This window comes from Dama dama, chromosome 18 (assembly GCF_033118175.1).
Source record: "Dama dama isolate Ldn47 chromosome 18, ASM3311817v1, whole genome shotgun sequence".
NCBI lineage: Eukaryota > Metazoa > Chordata > Mammalia > Artiodactyla > Cervidae > Dama > Dama dama.
The window spans coordinates 24,858,345-24,882,198 of NC_083698.1; the positions used below are offsets into that span (position 1 = coordinate 24,858,345).

Sequence of the window (23,854 nt, forward strand, 5' to 3'; positions counted from 1 at the left end):
TGCTATCAAAATCAAAAGAGCAGTCTTTGCACTCCTATAAGCTCTTTGGCTTCAACTCCTCTTCATCTCCCTATATTTGCTTTTACTCATAGTCTATTCCACCTGTAGATTTCCCCTTTTAGGTATTTTTATTCTACTGCTTTCAGTTTTTCTATGTGTAGGAAGCAAAATATTGCATAGCAGTTTAGACTATCATGTTGACCAGAAGTATAAATTACTCTTCTAATAGTAGATGATACTGATCCATGATTGTAAAAAAAAAGTGGCCAAGCTTTGGAGTTGACTAAATATTTTGTATTTTGTGTATACTTAGGCAAAGAAAGGTTTGAGCAGCTTCTTAGTAAATTATTTTAATCACAAAACAGCTACAAATCTATACTGGCAAAAGCAGTTCGACAGAAATCTTTCCCAGGTTTTCATGAAAGTTTTTCTAAGATTTGCACTTTGTATTCAGAATTGTCCTTCATTCCCTTTCCATCTAATATCAATCAGTGTTCCTGATTTGACAAAATATAAGACTGGGGATAGACCTGGTCATCTTGCTGTCAGAGACTTTATTATTCACTGTTCACCTCTTTCAATTATCCTTTACTCGGAGACCTATGCAGAACAAACTGTACAACACTTTCATCACATTAAAAAACCACCATCACTCAACAGTGTCAGCATGCCAACAAAGGAATGGCTTTACATACTGTGTTCAAGAAAGGTTTGGGAAAGGATAACAGAAATCAGGGGCCACTTAGGCAGCAAACCATAACCAATTAGGAGTTAGTAAGAACAAGGAAACAAGCAAGAAGTAGAAAAGGAAAGAAGAAAGGATGTCAGAAAGCTTTTTAAAAAATAATAGTCAGAAAAAAAAAATAATAGTCAGATTTCTTACAAATTTGATAGGCAGGGAGACCAGACTAGGATGGGTGCACAAAAGGAAGAATATGGGGCTATTATAAAACAAGCCTTAGGATAGAAAGGTAATTTGATTTTAAAAGATAATGAGGCTACATACATTTTAAGATGATGGCGGGATATTACAGTGTAAATAATAGGTTGTGTTTGCATTAGGACAATGTTACTACTCATAGCAGGTGCTATGCAACCTCTTTGTTACTAATCTATAACCAGATAAGGAACCAGGACCAGAATATAAATAAATCTCATCACTAAGCATATTGTCTACCCTAGCCACTATTTTTTAAAACAAGATACTTCAATGAAGGGCCAGTCCACTAGCCCAAGAATCATTCCATAAGCGCACTGCACTAGTTCTACTTCCTGTCATAAGGTTAAGGACGCGGGACCCAGACTCAAAGAGACTCTGGAGCCCAACCAGTAAATATTTATCAAACAGACACTAACACATAATGCCCACCACATAACTACTAATTCAATTAGTTTATTTGTTCTATGAGGCAAGTATTACTATTATCCCATTACACAGATGAGGAAATTAAGATACAGAGAAGTTAAGAATCATCCAAGTTCACCCAACTATTAAGTGGCAAAGCTGGGGTTTAAACCCAAGCAATTTGGATAAAAGGTTGTGCTCTTAAACCACTCTAGTATACTGCCTCTTTAGTGTTTATACGTAATTGTGTCTGACAGAAATGATAACTTATTAAAAACACTTAGCATTATGCTTCCATATCCTTTAAGAAGCTGATAAATACTTCTTGAATGAATGGACAAAACAGCTAGAAAATCAGAATCCTCAAAAGAGAGATCCACATAAGAATCATGAGAAGCCAGATAAGAAAACCATCACTGACATTATCTAATAACTCAATACCAATGATGAAATTATTTTTTTCCTCAGTTCACTAGCCATTTTGCACACATGCTGATTCAGTCATGAGTCTCACCTCATCCAAGCATTTCTTATTTTCATAAACTCCTTTACAAAAACTTCATTTATCCAGAAATCTACTAACTTCTGCATGTATGAAAACAAATACTAAACTAAAATCTGCCCCAAAACAATTTAATTACAATTATGCAGACAATTATCAGCTGGACTCAAAGAAAAGATTGGTTTCAAAGTTTATCAGCAATGACAAAATGTTCAGAATTTACCCTTTTTCAAATGATAACAGTAACAACCTTAAAGAAAGGAAATACACATATAATAATAAACATTGTAGAATTTAATGAAGAATATGCTACAGAAAAAAAGTAACATGAAAATATGACTAAAGAATAGAAAAATGATTTGTAAAAATAAATGTGGAAGATAAGGTAGGGGTAATGATACTCAATAGTTTTTAAGTAATAATTAAACCACAAAGTCTCTTACCAGTGTCTGAAATGTAAGCGTGAAGTTGTACTGAGTCATCAGAAGATACATTTGAAAGGTCATCTAAAGACTGATGAGAGAAAAAAATCAGAAAACAAAAATTTTAAATTCTGTAGGAAAGAAAATGTTAAAGATTTCTGTATCATATATATTACTCATTTTTGCTCTATGTCTTTATCTGTACCTCCCTCTCACAAACAATAATTCTCTTTGTTTATACTAATAGGAGAAAGAGAAGATAAGATGAAGAAACTGTAAAACAAAGTATTTTAATAATCAACTTAATAAATACATCAGATTATTTCTTCCTTCATTACCTGTCCACATACTTAATTTGCTTCTCCTCAATTATATTCAACATATGGCAAGAAAAAAAATGTGGATAAAAATAAGTAGACATATTCTAAAATCAACATTTCACTTTTTTAATGTTGAAATATATTAGAGCCAACTTTGTATTAACTTAACACTTTTGTTAACTTAGAAATAATTTTAGTTAGACTCCTCATCTATAAAGTGAGAATAATCGTACCTACATCAAAGGGTATGTCAAGACTAAGTAAAGACATGTAAAACATTTAGAAGACTGCCTAACACAAAAAATGTCAGCTAATATTATGATTATTTACTAAATGAAGTGAATCTACAGTTAAGATTGAGTTATTTTTTTAAAATAATTCCATAAACAAAAAGTATTACTAATTGATTCAGAATAAATTTTATAACTATAAACTTTGGCTCAAAACTTTTTTGCTCCATATCCATACACCCACACGTACACAGAAGGGAACATAAGCATATAATGAAGGCGAGACTGTATGGAAAAGAGTTAACACAACAGACCTTAAGTTGCTCTCCTTAGAAAGGACGCCCTGGGACAATATCTGGGAAGTTAGATTTAGAAAAAGTTCCCATCATTCCTAACTGCTAAAGTGGCTTACTCTACCTAAACTATCTGTATAGACAATGTGGTTTACACCAAACACCGGCTTTCTTTCTGGGAGTCAGTTTAATGTATGCTAGACAAATGGTGCCTTGTGTGATCTACCGCCAATAAAAACCCTGGGCACTTAAGTCTCAGATGAGCTTTCCTGGTAGCAGCATTTCACACATGTTGCCATATTCACTGCCAGCGCAATTAGGTCTGTGCCATGTGACTTCCATGGGAGAAGATTTGCGGAAACTTGGGCCTGGTATCATCTGGACTTTGCCCAATCCACCTTTTCCCTTTGCTGATTCTGCTTTATATCCTTCCGCTATAATAAATTTTAGCTGTGAGTATGACTATGCTGGGGCCTGTGAATCCTCTTAGTAAATCAGTGAACACAGAAGTGGCCTTAGAGACCTATAACACACAGACAGTATATGATTCAGACATATTTTACACTTGAAAAACCATGGGATCTGAATGAACTTTGGATTCCTAATGTGGTATTACCAGTTATTAATGAGTCATCTAAATGACCTTAATGCAGCCATGCATATGACATAAAGCCATTTAAAATTAAGCAACTGCATCCTAAGAAGAAAGCCAAAATTCTATCTACTAAAGACTGATCATCAGAAGAAACAAAATTTGGTAACTCCATACAGATGATCCACAAGTCAAGCGGGAGAACCATTCAATTAAATTAGATTTAGTCCAGACTTCACCACTGATAACCTTAACAGACTTTAGCCATATCAGTAAGTCTTTTCTGTATTTCAGTTTTCCCAATGGTAATGGTGTAATATCTGTTCTACAACTCTAACAGGATATAATGTGAATGAAAATACTTTGAAAAGAATTAGAATGCACTTAATTTTTTAACTGACCTACAACAAAACATTTTGACAAATAGCAAAACCTTTGTTTTAGAATTATTTTTACACGAAAGATAGAACCCCAAAGGAAGTGGAATATTCTACAGAATTTAAAATTGTTATCTACTGTAATCTTCTTCTAACCTTAAGCTAGCACAGGGAATATAAAATGATCACCTTTTTCAAAAAAGCATTATTATTACTGGTAGCCTTCCCTTGTAGGTAAACATGTAGAAAGTTGTATGCTGCTTTCTCACCACTTTAACCATGCTAGCCTCTTACACTATGCAAGCCAGAAGCTGCTGAAAATCTCTGTATATAAATGCCTTTTCTAGTGCATGTAAAATATGCAATTAATATTTGCATTAAGTATGATGAAGAAAATTCAATGAAATGTCTCTTAACCATTAGTCACACTTATAATGCATGTGTAAATATCAACTAGACTATATAAAGTTACAACTGATGACGTTATAACCATGGGAACTACACTGTGATTTAGAAGTACAAGTACTGATTAATCAAAGAAAACTGTGATTTCAAAACAAGTACATTAATGCTGTCCTGAAATAAAATACAGTTTGCAAAGTGACCATGGGTTACGATTCTTGAAATTCTTGAAAAAAAAAAAAGAAGTGTTTTTTGTAACATTATGCTAGGATAAAAACCAAAACTTGAAATACTATGATAATCAATTCAGCAAACAGAACTACAATGGCACTTGAAAATGCTTATAATCTATGTGCTAATCTCAGTCACAAAATGAGTAAACCATCACATTAAATATTTTCTTTGTTTAGTTTGCTGGAATAAACTATAATGATCCAGTTTATAATTTTAATACAATTAATAAATATTATCTTCATTAAATACGAAAAAAACTTGACAGTCTTAAGAACAATTTTTTGTAATCAAACTATTGTAAAAATTCAACTGTTTATTCAAATTTGTCTATGTATTTTAAAAAAAGAATCCAAAAGACCAGCTACTTAAAAGCTCGGATTTAACAGATTTGTGTGAAAAACCAACATACTGTAAGTCACTGATGTCAAGTGTCACCTTTTTCAAATCACAGACTGTTCTGCTTTATATCACTATATGATAAAAAGAATCTCTTTTATTTGAAAAAGCATTTATTCCAGATAGGGAATGAAGAAAAAAATATTTTTTAATAGTGTTCAAACACTTGTACAAGAACTACAAATATGAATACTAAAAAATTTCAATCCAAGGAAAAGTTTCATCATATTTGGAAACTTTTTCTTCCTAATGGGCATTATATTGCTAACACTGTTCAGTCTCTAGGAGGTATTTCTTTTTATCATAACTCTATGGAAAATTAGAAGCAAATGGTAATGATACCAGATAATTTAGGAAAACACTTAAAACATTACAAAATATCTGACATAACATTATGGCTGATTTGCTTTAGTGTTTTGTTAAAGCTTATACGTTGTACAATAATGGAACATTTATACAATAAGGTCATTTTAGAAATAAATGTCATGCTAAGGAACACAAGACAATGGACCTCTCAACCACTTATCTATTACAAAAAGTTCAAAAGAAAAAGTCATGTAGATAGGAGAAGGAAAAACAAAGCAAGCAATCTCCCCATCCTCAACAAATTCTGGACTGAAACTTGCACACAACACTAATATTTCTCTCTAGTAGCATTTTATGAAACAAGGTATTCAACGACAAGCATGGATATACAAGAGAACTGAAATGTTCATTATTTCACATTTCACCTTGAACATATGAAACGCCAGTGAACAGTTTATGTGCTAAAAATGTGTCATTCTTAAACCTGTAATCACAGAATACAGTTGCTTAATTCTTGTAAAACCCTCTAAGCTTAAAAAATGTTTGGTTTTTTTTTCCAATAACCTGAACTTGTTAGTGTGGACCTTAAGAAATATCTTTAGGTTTTCAGGCATCCCAACCAGTGTTATATTTCTTTTCTAATTAACAAGAAGAAAAAACTAAATCCAATGTAAACATTTATGTGTCATAAATTTACTGCCCATCATAGCACTGATCAGAGTGAAATATTAAATACTGAGGTTGAAAATGATGAAATAATTTTTATCACTTGCAACTAAATCAGGCAGCTGATTTAAACCCATTTTTTCAAAAGAAAATAAACTTCATTTCATTAAGTTCTAATCCACAGATCCCTTATATGTGAATTTAATATTTCTATAAAAGTGCAACAGCTTCTTATAAAGGATGATTTGAGGGTCCTAATATAGCATTTATTTACATATGTTAAGGCTCAGTTTTTCATATTATTCTCAGACCAGTTTAAGAATTGAAGTAGTCATAACAGTACTTACCAAATTTATGCTTCCTGTAGGAGACCCATTAAAAGATTCTGTGAGAAGGAAAATTCAATTTAGTATACAGTCAAAAACTCTTCAAACAGTGCTTCAGCTATCTAAGGTTCAAACCCCAAGAATGAAAGCCACAGAAGTCAAGAAAGAACAATAAAGAAAATTGTGGTACACTACTCCCAAACACCTGTTTTCATGGTTTTCTAAGCCAGGTTATTTCAGTGCAAACAGTTACGTACCTAAGTTGTTCCCCTCCCCCTCAAAAAGGCATTTATGTACAAAAAAAAAGCATTTTTACATATTTTATTCTCATAGTATCATATTAAGTTGTCTAGTATAAATGTAAACATGAGGTAAACACTGCAGAATGACATTTGAAATTGTCCTTTGAAATGAATGACATTTCACACCAGGAAATGTCAGAGGTATTTTGTTACTTCTGCCTCACTGGATTAATATTACAAATAAAATTATTCTTTAATATGAAAGATAAAAAGTTGTTTATTAAACCTATAAAGTCCACTTATTCACGGTTGATCTGTATCAAAAATGCTGAAGTCTAGATTCTTAAATCAATATACAATTAGTAGAACAAAAGACACATAAAATTCCATGAGTAATGCCATTTAATTAAAAAGCAACTAGAAATTATTTTTAAAAATGTTAGAGAGTAATTATTAAAATTAATACCTTTTCCCTCAGAATTTTAGTATATATCTGATCAAATTAAGTTACCAATTAAGTTATCACTCTGTTAAAAACACAAAAGAATATATGGTAAAGCAATATTCATAAACAGCTTAAAGTTACTATATGGCTTGTAGCATATTAGATGTTATTTATAGTTTGGATCTCTAGATGCATCTTCAAAGGAAATTTCTATTACTACTGACAGAGGCAGCTGGCATTGCCTTCCAACTTCAACACCTCTAAATGCCCAAGAACATTTCTCAGTTCCTCAAACCTCTGGACACACAAAAATAGGAAATTCCACCTAGAATAATTAAAGTGGATAAAAAAATAGTTCTCTATCCTCCATATTCAATTATATGCCTCTTACCTTCTTTGTTCTGCCCACCTCTGAAGTCTTCCCACCAAAGACATGTCAAATTAAAAGAAAAACTAGTAGCAAAACAGGGGCTTCCCTGGTGGCTCAGTGGTAAAGAACCCACCTGGAAATGCAGGAGACATGGGTTTGATCCCTGGACTGGGAAGATTCCCTGGAGAAGGAAATGGCAACCCACTCCAGTATTCTTGTTTGGGAAATCCCATGGACAGAGGAGCCTAATGGGATACAGCCCATGTAGTTGCAAAAAAGTCAGAACTTACCAACTAAACAAAAACAACAAAGGAGCAAAACAAGGCATGGTTTACTTTCTTGCTTAACAATAAGATTCAGAAATTTAGATTGTCTAAAGCCAATGGAGATCTATATTTAATCAAGACTTTAACAACTGCTTAAAAATATTAGAAAACAAAAGAAGCTATTGTTTGACATGATGAGAAAAATGTGATTGAAATTAAAATTTAAAAGGGAAAGCATAATTTAAATATTTAAAAGGCTGTGAATTTGTTTTAATAAAGGAAAAAATATCTACCCTTAAAATAACTTAAAGCTAAACTAACTAAAGAAGGCAATCTCACGGACAAAGACAAGGATGACGGAGGAGAGAGAGCATGGCTAAGCAAGCCATCCAGCTACCTACCTATCTACAGAAGTTTAGTTAAATAAGAATGAAGTTTAATTAAACAGGAATGAAATTTCTTCCAAAACAAAGAAAAACTACCAAGGATACTATTATACATGGTAAGACTTTACCCTCTAACTTTGTGCTCAATTAACCTACATAAAGAAAAGGGGGGTGGGGGGGCAGCTATACATTGAACACTAGATTGGATGATTATTTCAAAATGTCTAAAAAGCAGCCAGAATTTCAGGACTTTAAAAAATACACAAAGTATCAGGAAGCTTAATTTTTAAAAGTCAGAAAATGAATTTATAACCAGAAAATATAAAGTCTATTTTAATTAACCCTATACAAACAAGAAAATTATAAGCATTACTACTTGAAAAGTTGTAGCAAATGCCTAAAACCTAAACACTGACAAATACACATAACACCCATTTTTAATAAAAATGTTTCAAATTATACCCATTATTCCATGCATTTTCTTAACATGGTTTCAAAAAAGTATTAGGTAATTTCTCAGTTATAAAACATGTAAGAGCTCATTAATTAGGACATGGAATGTTAAAAAGCAATGTCCCAGTCAGACAAAAGATGTATGTGTATATATTAGTTCCAAACTAAAATCAGTGATTCCAATGTGAGGGACTACTCAATGACTGACATAAAAGAGAAGTTCATTTGATTCAGATCAAAATCAGCTGCAGAAAAAAAAAAAAAACCTCTTAATCTACTTTGTGTTTTAAATAAGGATGATGTTTTGGGAAGTTTGAGGTCACGTAAATAATTTGCTTCCATCAGTTACATACAAGACAAATATAAATGGAAACTAAAAGTCAGTTTAGAAGATTCTGGAAGAGTTTTTACACTATAGGATCAAAAACTACTCCCACAGAATATATTGCTACTATGATCATTATATAATACATAGATGCTTATAAATTAGCTGCTTATGATTTATCTTCTTTCTTTCTGGGTCAGATAGCAATTCCATTTCATAACACTAAGCAAATTTCTAAAGTAGACAAAATTAAAATATACAATGAAAACATTTATAATAGTCCTTTAAGGAAGGAGAGTTTCTACTACAAATTTCATATCAGCTCTGTAAAAGATTTTTCAACAGAGATAGTAAACAGATACAATATATAATAAACTCTAAATACAATGAATTTTACTATTGAGCTCACAGAGAAGTGCTCTTAAAAATAGAAAACTCCCTCCATTAAGCAATCAAATACAGTTAACAGAGTACTATCCCAGTTTTACAAATAACCAAGATACTAGATCAATAATCAATATAAAAGCTATTGTAACATACAAATTTTTATAACTATATTTCTTATATTATTTAAAAAGTAAAGTCTCACTAATATAGAATAAGGAGTGGGGAGGATGGGTAGAAAAGAGGGGAGGCTAGAAAGCTTCCAAAATAGAGGCATTTGCTAGAGCAGTGCTAACCACTTAATACATCTATTATATCTCCAACTTTAAGTGGTCCTGTCCATTAACTCTATTTATAAGTAAATGAGCATAATTAAAGCACTCTCTTAAATATTTAGTAAAGTCTTTCCCATTTACTTTGTATTTACATTGCATATTTGCTAGGAAGTTTACCAAATCCTAGATACTTCATTAGAATTTAATAAGTACTTCTGCATTGAATTACCAGTAAAAATGGTCATCAGGCCTAAAGTCTGCAAACTAAGGCCTGCCTCTCACACTATTCTTAAATAGCCAATTATTTACTGTGAAGAAAACCTGATATTTGTGTTTTAGTTTATATATCATTTTTACATACAGAATTCCATTAAGATATGACAACTCTGAGGTAGGATATTACTACAAGAAGATTATAGTAATATCAGTTTATAATCTCAGTTTATAACTGAGAAAAATAAGGCCTAAAGAAACTCAATGTTTGGCCAACATCACATAGGTAATAAGTAGTAGAAAAGGAGTAAAATCAAAGTGTTATCACTCTTAAAGTCTGTTTTTTTCTTTCTTTTTTTTTGTTTTCTTCACTATACAATGTGACCAGAAGAAAATGGAAAGATTGGAATAAATGATCTTTGTAGCTTCTTCTGGCTTATATTATACAGGATTTGGAACAGAGTCCAATTAAAAACAGAAAAAAAATGTTTTTACAATGTTTTATAGTTTATGGGACATTCTCAGAATCATCACTTGTTATCTCATTTAATCTTCTCAATAATCCTATCATTAATCATGACAATTATTACTTATAAGCAAAAAAGAAACTACCATAAAAATATCGGGGTGACAATCCCTTTGAAAACATGCTTCAAGAATTTTAAGAAAAATTCTCTTTTCTCTCCCTTCTCTTTGTTTTTCTTTTCTTTTTCCCTTTTTTCCTTCACTGTTTTTTTTTTTTTTTTTCCACTATGTAAGTTAAATTGTTGTGCTCTCTTTGCTATATTCCCCAGTTGGCAATCTGCTTAGGCTCAGTTTTCCAGATTGAGCGTTAGTTAGCTCTGCTTTTAATTGATCGATAGCACGTTTGGTTTCCCTTGTTCACCAAGTCTATCTCCTATACTCTTTTCTTTAGAATACTTTGGTTACGACTGTATGTATGGAAGTGAACGTATATGTCCCATTATTTCTGTAATTACCTACCTGCTTGATTTCCTCCCACTAGAACACAGGTACTAGTCACCCCTAATAAGAAGTCAATACAAGCCACTCAGACCAACAGCCTTTCCCTCCAAGGGCCAAAACCAAAATGAAGAAGGAATACAATCCTAAAGCCTGGGAAAGTGGAGCAAGTTAGAAAAAAGAAAAAAAAAAAAGAGAAATACAGCACAAATGAAAGAACAAGACAGAAAGTCATAAGACCAAATAAACAAAGATGAAATAAGCAATCTACCTGAGAGAGAATTCAGAATGACAGTAAAGATACTCCAAAGTCTTTGAAATAGAATGGAAAAGATGCAAGAAATAATTAACACAGTTAATACAATCACCAAGGGCATAGAAGAAATAAAGAATAATCAAACAGGTATAAATAACACAATTACTGAAATTAAAAATACTCTAGAAGGAACCAATAGCAGACTAACTGAGGCAGAAGAACAGGTAAGTGAGCTGAAAGAGAACGGTGAAAATAACTGCTGAAGAGCAGAATAAAGGAAAAAGAATGAAAAAAATTGAGGATAGTCTCAGAGGCCTTTGGGACAATATTAAACACACCAACATTGGAGTTATAAGGAATCCCAGAGGAGTAAGAAAAAAAAGAAAGGCACTGAGAAAATTTTTGAAGAAATTATAGTTGAAAACTTCCCCAACATGGGAAAGGAAATAGTCAATCAAGTTCAAGAAGCACAGAGTCCCTTACAGGACAAACCCAAGGAAAAACACATCAAGACACATATTAATAAAGCTAGCAGAGATTAAATACAAAGAAAGAATATTAAAAGGAGCAAGGGAAAACCCATATGCTTAACAGCAGATCTTTCAGCAGAAACTCTGGAGGCCAGAAGGGAATGGCAGGATATATTTAAAGTACTGAAAGAAAAAAATCTATAACCGAGATTACTTTACCCAGCAAAGAACTCATTCAAAATTGGAGAAATCAAAAGCTTCACAGACAAGCAAAAGTTAAGAGAATTTAGCACCACCAAACCAGTCTTAAAACAAATACTAAATGGACTTACATAGCCAGTAAACACAAGAGAAAAGAAAGACCTACAAAAACGAACCCAAAACAATTAAGAAAATGCCAACAGGAACATATATCTCAATAATTACTTTAAATGTAAACAGGTTAAATGCACCAACCAAAAGATATAGACTGATTAAATGGATACAAAAACAAGACCCATATATATGCTGCACACAAGAGACCCACTTCAGACCTACAGAAACATAGACTGAAAGTAAAAGGATGGAAAAAGATAGTCCATGCAAATGGAAACCTAAAGAAAGCCAGAGTGGCAATCCTTATTTCAGACAAAATAGACTTTAAAATAAAGAATATTATAAGAGATAAGGAAAGACACTACACAATGTTCAAGGGATTAATCCAAGAAGAAGACATACAATTATAAATATTTATGCACCCAACATAGGAGCATCTCAATACATAAGGAGAACACTAACAAGCATAGGAGGGGAAATCAACAGTAATACAATAATAGTAGGGGACGTGAACATCCCACTGACACTGATGGACAGATCATCAAAACAGAGACTCAATAAGGAAACACAAACCTTAAATGAAACATTAGACCAAATGAACTTCACTGATATCTTCAGGACTTTCCACCAAATGCAGAAAAATACACTTTCTTCTCAAGGGCACATGGAACATTCTTCAGGACAGACCACATCTTGGGTCACAAATCAAGCCTCAGTAAATTTAAGAAAACTGAAATTTTATCAAGTATCTTCTCTGACCACCATGTTATGAGACTAGGTATCAACTACAGGAAAAAAAACAACTGCAAAAAACACAAACTCATGGAGATTAAATAATACATTACTAAACAGCAAAGAGGTTACTGAAGAAACAATTCTTAAAGATTAAGATTTCTTAAAGATTCTTAAGGAATCCAAAGATTCTTAAAAACAAACGACAACAAAGACACGACAACCCAAAACCTACGGGTATCAGCAAAGAGTTCTAAGAAGGCAAGTTTTTAGCAATATAATTCTACCTCAAGAAGAAAGAAAAGCATTGAAGAGAGCACCTAAGTCTACATCCCGAGCAGCTGGAAAAAGAACAAAAAACCCCAAAGTCAGTTGAAGGAAAGAAATCATAAAGATCAGAGGAGAAACAAATAAAAAAGAAGTGAAGGAAACAATAGCAAAGATTAATAAAACTAAAAGCTGGTTCTTTGAGAAGATAAAATTGACAACCCAAGAGCCAGACTCATCAAGAAAAAAAGGAAGAAAAATCAACAAAATTAGAAATGAAAAAGTAGAGGTGACGACAACATAAAGGATCATATGAGATTATGAGCAACTATATGGCTAATAAAATGGACAACCTAGAGGAAATGGACAGATTCTTAGAAAAGTTCTACTGCCCAAGAAGGAATCAGGGGAAAAAAAAAAGAAATTATGAACAAGCCAACTGGAAACAATGAAATCAAAACTGTGATCCAAAATTTCCCAAAAAACAAAAGCCCAGGGTCAGATGGCTTCACAGGGGAATTCTATCAAACATTTAGAGAAGAGTTAATGCTTATTTTTCTGAAAATCTTCAAAAAACCTTCTGAGGAAGGAACACTTCCAAACTCATTCTACAAGGCCACAATCACTCTGATATCAAAACCAGGCAAAGACAACACACACAAAAGAAAATTACAGGCCAATATCACTGAGGAACACAGATGCCAAAGTTTTCAACAAAATTCTAGCAAAGGGAATTCAACAACACATTAAAAAGCTCATATACCATGATCATGTTGGGTTTATTCCATGGATGCAAGAATTCTTCAATATACACAAATCAATCAATGAATACATCATATTAAAAAACTGAAAGATAAAAACCATGACCAACTCAACAGATGCAGAAAAATCCTTTGACAAAATTCAGCACCCATCTATGATAAAACACTTCAAAAAATGGGCACAGATGGAACCTACCTCAACACAGTAAAGGTAATATATAATAAGCCCACAGCAAACATTATTCTCAATGGTGAAAAACTGAAAGCATTCCCTCTATGATCAGGAACAAGACAACTGTGTCCTCTCTTATCACTATTATTCAACATAGGTTTGGAAGTCCTAGGTATGGCAATTAGAGAAGAAAAAGAAATAAAGAAATCCAGATTGGAAAAAGAAGAAATAAAACTCACTACTTGCAGATAACATGATACTATACATAGAAAACCCAAAAGAAACTATCAGAAAATTACTAGAGCTAATCAGTGAATTTAGCAAAGTCATGGGAAAGAAGGTCAATACACAGAAATCATTTGCATTTCTATATACTAATAATGAAAAATTAGAAAGAGAAATTAAGGGATCAATCCCATTTACCACTGCAACAAAAAGAATGAAATTTCTGGGAATAAGCCTACCTAAGGAGACAAAAGAACTGTATATGGAAAATTATAATGATGAAAGAAATCAAAGACAACATTAAACAGAAGGAGAGATATACCAAGTTCCTGGGTTGGAAGAATAAATATTGTGAAAATGACTATACTACCAAATGCAATCTACCGATTCACAGAGATCCCTATCAAATTACCAACAACATCTTTCACAGAATTAAAACAAAAAATTTCACAATTAATATGGAAACATAAAAGACCCCAAATAGCCACAGCAGTCTTGAGAAAGAAGAATGGAGCTGGAGGAATCAACCTTCCTGACTTCAGTCTATACTACAAAGCTACAGTCATCAAGACAGTATGGTGTTGGCACAAAAAGAAATACAGACCAATGGAACATGACAGAGAGCCCAGAGATAAACCCATGCACATACGGGCACCTTATTTTTGACTAAGAAGGCAAGAATATACAATGGGGCAAAGATAACCTCTTCAATAGTGGTGCTGGGAAAACTGGACAGCTACGTGTAAAAGAGTGAAATTAGAACACTTCCTAATGCCATACACAAAGATAAATTCAAAATGGATTAAAGACCTAAATGTAAGACCAGAAACTACAAAACTTTTAGAGGAAAACGTAACAGAACATTCAATGACATAAATCAAAGCAAAATCCTCTATGACCCACTTCCTAGAGCAATGGAAACAAAATAAAAATAAACAAGTGAGACCTAATTAAACTTAAAAGTTTTTGCACAGCAAAGGAAATGACAAACAAGGTGAAAAGACAACCCTCAGAGTGGGAGAAAATAATAGCAAAGAAACAACTGACAAAGGATTAATTTCCAAAATATACAAGCAGTTCATACAACTCAATGCCAGAAACACAAAACCCAATCAAAAAGTGGGGAAAAGACCTAAACAGACATCTCTCCAAAGAAGACATACAGATGGCTAACAAACACATGAGAAGATGCTCAACTCCACTCATTATTAGAGAAATGCAAATCAAAACTACAATGAGATATCACCTCACACCAGTCAGAATGGTCATCATCAAAAAGTCTACAAACAATAAACGTTGTAGAGGATGTGGAGAAAAGGGAATCCTTGTACTGCTGGTGGGAATGTAAACTGACACAGCCAGCATGGAAGACGGTATGGAGATTCCTTTAAAAACTAGGAATAAAACCACCATATGACCCAGCAATCCCACTACTAGGCGTACACCCTGAGGAAACCAAAACTGAAAAAGATACACGGAACTCAAGGTTCACTGGAGCACTATTTACAATAGCTAGAAGATGGAAGCAACCTAGATGTCCATCGACAGATGAACTGATACAGACACTGTGGTACATAAATACAATGCAATATATTACTCAGACATGAAAAAGAATGCATATGAGTCAGTTCTAATGAGGTGGACAAACCTAGAGCTTATTATACAGAGTCAAGTAAGTCAGAAAGAGAAATATAAATATCATATACTAACACATATATATGGAATCTAGAAAGATGGTACCAGTGAATTTATTTTCAGGGCAGCAACGGAGAAACAGACATAGAGAACAGACTTATAAACACAGGGGGAGGGGAGGAGAGAGAGGGTGAGGCGTATGGAGAGAGTAACATGGAAACTTACAATACCACATGTAAAATAAGAGAGCCAATGGGAATTTGCTGTAAAACTCACAAACAGGGGCTCTGTAACAATCTGGAAGGGTGGGATGAGGAAGGAGATGAGAGGGAGTTTGGGAGGGAGGGGACACAGGTGCACCTACAGCTGATTCTTGTTGATGTCTGGTGGAAAACAACAAAATTCTATAAAGGAATTATCCTTCGACTGAAAAATAAATAAATTTAAAAAAAAAGGAATTCTAGGCTCAACAGTTATGTTCTAATTTGTTATCAGATTTTCACATTTTAATTTAGTATAGTAAGTAAACTTCATCATTTATTCATGGACTTAAAAATATATTACAATTTATATTTCAGCTTTAAGAACATTTTCATGCTATTTTAAAGGATTTCCTTTGGTAAGCAGAATATACACAGGAATATACATATATACACGGATAAATGTACAATGTATGCTACCTTACCTCCATCACCATCATCTGATCCTCTGAAACTAGGATCTTTTAACATATCCAGTTCAGCTAACATGCGCACATAAAGTGCATTCTGTCTGAAGGAAGGATAAAATCTTTCATCTCGAAGCATCAATTCATACACCTTATTGAAATAAATCAAGATATTCAATCATTAATACAAATAATGTAGTAATCTCCACCAAAAAAAAAAAAAAGATTTCAACAAAAGCTAGACAAAGGTATCACTCCAATGAATTATAGGCTCCATATTTCTAAGATGTCAGTAATAAGACTATGTCACAACTAGAGATATTTTTCTGGCCCCTCTAGAATCTAAATTATACTGAAAAGGGTCCTACTGCAAAACAAGTCACAGGACAGCAGTTATATATAGTGCTCTACAAAGTCGTGTCCTCTAAGAAACAAATCCAAATACACAAAGGCTCAAAGCACATATTAAAATAATGAATCTGTTATTTATACATCATCTATTCATAAAATTCTAGAATCTGTATCTGTCACTTTAGCCAGATTCAAAGTAAATAACCCAGCATAGGGATTTTCCGCATTTCTACAGTAAATAAGCAAAGAAAAACTGGCTACTTTGTGAAATATTATTACCATAACACATCTTTTTAGTTATCACACTGTACTTTCATAACATTTCAATAACCTTTTACAGACAAATTACAAGCATATAGACATATATATTGTTTTCAAAAAAGATATAATGATAAATGTTGTACATAATACCTTCCTTTGAATGTCATCAAAGATTTCAGGGGTTGGATCTTCATGATTCAAAGTATCTGCTAATTTTGCTACCAAATAATCATCAACAGTAACTCTTGGAGATGCCTGACAGAGAAAAACACAAGTAGCACTGATCTTTGAAATTTCTAAATACAAGTTAAGCCATCATAGTAGGAGAATTAAATAATTTGTTGTTCAGTCACCCAGTCATGTCCGACTATTTGCAACCCCATGGACTACAGCATGGTAGGCTTCCCTGTCCTTCACTATCTCCCTGAGTTTGCTCAAAGTCATGTCTACTGAGTCAGTGATGCCATCCAACCATCTCATCCTGTCGCTCCCTTCTCCTCCTACCCTCAAATCTTTCCCAGCATCAGGGTCTTATCCGCTGAGTTGGCTCTTTGCATCAGGGAGCCGAAGTAGGACAATTAAATAATGGAATCATAGTACTAAAAGTAACTGCAAAAAAAATCCTTGGTTTGTATATGACACCTTGATGTCTAAAGGCTGAAATAAGAGCTAGTATTTTTCTGGCCATGAGGTACTACACAGTAGACTTGTTAGACGTGGATTTAAATCTTAACTTTTGCTGAGCAAGTTTCCTGTCACAAGGCTTAACTTACTCACTCTGTAAGATGGAGATAAATACTACATGTGATTACTGTGAGGATGAAAAGAGAGTTACGTAAGGCGTATGTGTCCAGCACACAGGAAACACTGTCACCACGCATTAGTGCTGAGCACTCAGTAGTCTTAGATGTGTACTTAATAAAATGTCAAGAGAATGCCACATTGCTACTTATCATTTAACACCAGAAACAATACTTCTGAATGGCACTTAAAAGCGACTATCTTTATCCTAATTCAGTTTTATAATACTGCAGCAAAGTATCAGCATGATAAGGGACAGAAAAAAATTTGAAAAGTTATTTTGTTTCAATAACTTTCATCTCAAGGTGCATAATGTGACAGATACTACAGACATTCTTCAGCATGTTAACTTTTTTATTTTTAAGTCTGAAGGCTATGGAGAATAAATGAGTGATTAAATGATGGTAACTTTTAGAGACAGTACCAAAAGAATGCATTGTTTAAGCAATTTCTCTATGCTATCTATTAGACTATCTAAGGAACAGAAATATATAAATCAAGAGAAGAAAAAGTATGTAAGTATTCTGGGCATACATCCAGACAAAACTGTAATTTAAAGATAAATGCACTCTCATGTTCAAAGTAGAACTATTTACAACACCCAAGGCATAGAAACAACCCCACGTTCAACGAGAGAGGAAAGGATAAAGAAGACGTGGTACATACACAATGGAATATTTCTCAGCCATAAAAAGGAATGAAATAAAGTCATATGCAGCAGCATGGATAGAACTAGAGATTATCATACTAAGCGAAGTAAGTGAGAAAGACAAATTACTGTATCACTTATACGCACAATGTAAAACACGACACAAATGAACTTATTCCCTGGTGGCTCAAATGGTAAAGCGTCTGCCTATAATGCGGGAGGTCCGGGTTTGATCCGTGGGTCGGGAAGATCCCCTGGAGAATGAAATGGCAACCCACTCCAGTAATCTTGCCTGGAAAATCCCATGGATCAAGGAGCCTGGTAGGCTACAGAGTTGCAAAGAGTTGGACACAACTGAGCGACCTCACTTCACAAAAGAGAAACAGACTCATAAACACAGAGAAGAGACCGGAGACTGCCAAGGGGGAGAGAGGATGCAGGAGGGATGGAATGGAAGCTTGGGATTAACAGATGCACACTAGTATATATACAATGATAAACAACGAGGTCCTACTGTATAGCCCAGGAACCACACTCAATACTCTGTGAAAAACCATAATGGAGAAAAATATGAAAAAGGAATGTGTGCATGTGTAAATGAATCACTTCACTATACAGCAGAAATTAACACAATACTACGTACCAACCATTCTTGAACAAAATTAAAAAAAATTGTTTTTAAAGTAAGTAAACAGGAGGGTATGAATGTGCAGCATAAGGGCTATACAACTTCTAATGTCCCCTTGTTAATTCAACACTCTTAGAAGTAAACTCAGGGAGGTAGTGTGGTGGTACTTTTTTGGTTCTTGTGAGGGGGTTTTTGGAGGAAGAAGAAAAGGACACTTACCTATTACTTGTTTGTGTATGGGTGTGGTGTTCCCTTCCCCCCCACCCCTCTCACCCTGAAGTAACAACAGAAAAACTCAACAGCTTCAACTATTCGACAAAGATCAGAGAGGAACATGATTTAAGGTAGTTTCTGTCCTTTCATGTGCCCTCTGAGCTCACTACACTCAGTTTCTAGGAAATAAGAGACAAATTTGAAAATAACATTTGCAATTTATCTAGCTTAATTTTTTCTATAATCTCAGATACAAAGAATTAGATTAAGCCTTATCCTTGGAATATGGTAAGCAATACTTTCAGAGAGCTAACGTTGGGCATAACTAACCAAGTCCCTTTTAAAAAAAAGAACGGTAATACAGAAGAAATATTTGCACATATGCTATTACTTTAACATAAAAATACAAAAATTGCATGTTTTTTCCAAAATTATCTATTAGTCTGTATTGTTTACTTCCATATTACACAAATGTAGTTATTTAAACAAAATGACTAGTTAACAGTGGCAATTGAAAATTAACAGGACTGATCAAAAAATATGTTTGAGAAAACAAAACAATATACTTAATAATATTCCTGTTCTCTGATACAGAAACTTATTTTAACATTTTTTAAACTTTTAATCTAAATTTAAAATTGGTAGGCAGTACCACTGTTTATTCTTAAAATATATAAATCTAAGACTTTTTAAAAGATTATACACATAATAGGACTAATAAATAGATACATCTATATTTAATAAAAAATAAACAATTACATTTACCTTTTATTCTATGATCTTGTAGGGAATTTTTGTGTGCCTTTTTAAACAATACTTTTCTGATCTGCCTGCAGCTTTCAGGACAATCCTTTATTTTATACAGTGGTATAACTAAATACAATCAACTATAAAATAAAATTCACTATGACTTTCGGCTCTGCTCTTGAGCCTTTATCATATTTATTTCTCTTACCACTGCAATGTCATGACACCAGGTGAAATATCCTTTCAATAAAATCATTTAGGCAAAGAATAACGGGATTTTAGATCTACAGGGATTTGTTTCCAGCTTTCCCAAAAAAGCGTCTATCAACTTCGTATCTCCAGGTTTGTTTGGTAGACCAGCTGTTTGCCAATCAGGTTCTCTGCATCTATGAATTCATCATACAAGTTGCCCATGTCTAAAATGCCTATTTTTTAAGTACTTCAAAGCATAATGGATGTCATAAGTTAACAACCTCTCCTTTTCAAGGAAAATGGTTCTAAAACGCATAGATCATTTAAATGTGTGAGAATAAAGGAGTATTCCAAAGAAATTATAGTTTTATTAAAGAAAGTGAGAAAACTGTGTTTAAGCTGGCTGTTCCTTTCTGGTGATATTTGAGTTCTCAATAGCTTTATTTCCAAAAAATGAGTTATTTTCTTCATTGTATGAGTTCTTGCTATAGCCTACACGTACTCAGTTCCATACGTCTATTTCAAGGTTAATTTTAGTCCCTTCAAAAATCATTCAATAGTTTTAGAGAAAAATCATATAAATTTGTTTACTTAATTCTTTTCGTCACACACATTCTTGATATATTTTCAAATGAAAGATGGATATTATTCTTGTCCCATGCTTTAAAAAATATGATTACTGCCAACAATGGCATCTTTTCTACTGCTGGCAACAATGACAGCCATCTGGAAGGCAAATGTCTAAAGCTATCTCTCCTGACACTTTTGTAATGTCAAAATCTCATAAAGCTGAAACAGTAGTATTATTTAGAACATACAGGTACAGGAAAACTGTATGTGAAAGTACGTGAATAATTAGAGAAAACTGGCTTCATCAGAAAGCAAGAAAGTAAGGCCAGGCAAAGGATAACATAGGGATCTTTTAAAATACAGATAAGTAGTTCAGTCATGTCCGACCCTTTGCGACCCCACGGACTATACAGTCCATGGAGTTCTGCAGGTCCGAATCCTGGAGTGGGTAGCCTCCAGGGAATGTTCCCAACCCAGGGATGAACCCAGGTGTCCCGCATTGCAGGTGGATTCTTTACCAGCTGCACCACAAGGGAAGCACTTTAAAATATATCGGACGTTCTACTTCTAAAGCTGAATGGAGCGTATAAAGGCATTTGTTATACTATTATTCTTAAAACTGCGTACTCTTTTAAATACAATATATTTCATAAGGCAAAAATGTAAGCAAATGCACAAATGAGTGGTTTCCAAATAATATATATACTTAAAATTAAAATACAATTCTGTGCTAATAAGTATGAATTAAAAGGTATTATAGCATATAGTCATTAAAAATACTGGAGTATGAATCTTGAGGACTTTTGTCCATATTCATGAGGTACATCAGTCTGTAGTTTTCTAAACGATGTCTTTGTCTTTGATGTGAGAATAACACTAAATTCATAAAATGAGTTGTAAAGTGTTTCCTTTTTCTCTGTTTTCTGGAAGAGTTTGTGAAATACTGGTATTATTTCTTCTTGAAATATATGATAGAATTCACTAGTAAAGCCATTTAGGCCTGGGCTTTTCTTTGAAAGATGATTTTTAATTATTAATTAAATTTATTTACTCTATTTCCTATTCTTCCTGAGTCAGTCTGACAATCAGTGTATCCCCAGAAATGTGTCCATTTCATCTAAATGGTCTAATCTGTTGTCATAAAGTTGTTCGTAATACTTCCTTACGGGGCATCCCGGGTGGCTCAGTGGTGAAGAATCCACCTGTCAATACAGGGTTCGACACCTGGGTTGGGAAGATCCCCTGGAGAAGGAAATCACAACTCATTCCAGTATTCTTGCCTGGGAAATCCCATGGACAGAGGAGCCTGGCCGGCTACAGTCTATGGGGTCATAACAGAGTTGGATACAACTTAGCGACTGAGCAACAATAGTATTTCCCTGTAGTCCTTTTAATTTCTATAGTCAGTGGTGATGCTTCCTCCTTCATTTATGATTCTGGTGATCTGTATCTTTTTTTATTGGCCAACTGAGCTAAAGGTTTCTAAATTTCATCGTTCATTTTACAACTTTTGACTGTACTACTGATTTTTCACTACTGTCTTTCTGTTTTCTATTTCACTGATTTCCATTTTGATCTTTACTATTTCCTTCCTTCTGTTTGCTTAGATTTGTCGTGCTTTTCTTTTTCTAGATTTTTAAGAGGGAAATGTATATTGCTGATGTGACATCTTTCTTTCTAATCAGGCATTTAAAGCTACACATTTCCCTCTACACACTTCTTTAACTGCATCCCATAAATTTTGATGCATTGTTTTTTTCATTTTCATTCAATTGAAAATATTTTCTAATTTCTTCCTGAAGTTTTTGACACAGATACTATTTAGAAATATGTTGCTTGATTTTCAAGTATTTATAAATTTCCTCAAATCCCTTTTGTTCTTGATTTCTAATTAATTCTACTATGAGAAACAAACATATTTATATGTAATTTTAATGCCTCTAAAATGAGTTGTTTTATGGCCTAACTTATGATCTATCCTGGAAAAGGAAATGGCAACCCACTCCAGTATTCTTGTCTGGAGAATCCTGTGGACAGAGGAGCCTGGTGGGCTGCCATCCACTGGGTTGCACAGAGTCAGACACGACTGAAGTGACTTAGCAGAAGCAGCAGCATGACCTATCCTGGAGAATGCTCCATGTGTATGCTTGAAAATAACACTGTTGTTAGGAGAAGTATTCTACAAATGTATTTGGTCTAATTGGTCTAAAGTACTGTTCAATTCTTGAACCTCCTTGGTCATTTTCTATCTAACTGTTTTACCAGTTTTGAGAGTGAGTACTGAAGTCTCCAACTGTTACTGCTGAATTGTCTATTTCTCCCTCAGTTCTGTCAGTTTGTGCTTCATGTATGTGTGGGCTCTGCTGTTTTATCATCCTGATCAACTGACCCTTCTACTATAAAATGTCCCTTGTTTCTCTAGTAACATTTTCTGTCTTAAAATCTATGATCTAATATTAGTACAACCACTCCAGCTCTGTTTTACTGTTTTCAAGGTTTACCTCTTACTTCCTATTATCTAAAGTTTGTGTGACCCTGAATCTTAACTCTGTTATTTAGTATCCACATGACCCTGGACAGGTTAATTCAATTTTCTAATTTAATCAATTTCTTCACCTATACAATAGGAATAATATACAAAAGCTATTATCAGTATAAAACAAGGCAATGTAAGGCAGTTGTGCACAGCAGCATGAACAATGGATATTTACAAGTACTACAAATCATTATCATCTTCTTTGGCAGTATCATTATTAATTTTAATTATTAATAATCTACCATTATTAATGACACTGTCAAGGAAGAAAACAAAATGTATTCTCAAATAAATCAAAGTATATCCTCACCTTTTCTGATAAATACTGTTCATAAATTCCAACAGCAGCTGCTCTTAAAAGACCTTTGGTTTGGTTGGTTTGATGTTTTCCATCCTTCTGACGACTTGATAAAACTTCTAGCTGCTGTTGGGCTGTGACGCGGTATCCTTCCACTGTCATCCAAAAGAAGAGATGTGCCTGACCTCCAGTTTGCTGCATGTAGTCTACCAAACAAAATCCACAACAACAGAGATATTAAAGTCACACAGTTTTGAGTGCATACAGCTATAAGACAAGTTAAGAAAGATAGTATTTGAAAGTTTTAAATACTTAAAACTCTGCATTTTGAACATGTTTAGAAAATATTGGAGGTTAAAAAAACATCATATCATA

The 23,854-nt window shown here is 33.6% G+C and overlaps 1 protein-coding gene across 4 annotated transcripts in view; it reads right to left on the minus strand.

The window, feature by feature from the left end:
- SNX13 (sorting nexin 13) overlaps positions 1-23,854 on the minus strand; it is a 138,890-nt gene that overhangs the window by 25,717 nt on the left and 89,319 nt on the right. For all 4 annotated transcript variants that reach the window (XM_061165028.1, XM_061165027.1, XM_061165030.1 and 1 more), the window contains 5 exons: positions 23,492-23,685; positions 16,996-17,100; positions 16,252-16,384; positions 6,433-6,470; positions 2,291-2,360 (listed from right to left, as the gene is read on the minus strand). In XM_061165028.1, the coding sequence (XP_061021011.1) occupies positions 2,291-2,360; positions 6,433-6,470; positions 16,252-16,384; positions 16,996-17,100; positions 23,492-23,685 (540 nt within the window). The remainder of the gene's footprint in view (positions 1-2,290; positions 2,361-6,432; positions 6,471-16,251; positions 16,385-16,995; positions 17,101-23,491; positions 23,686-23,854) is intronic.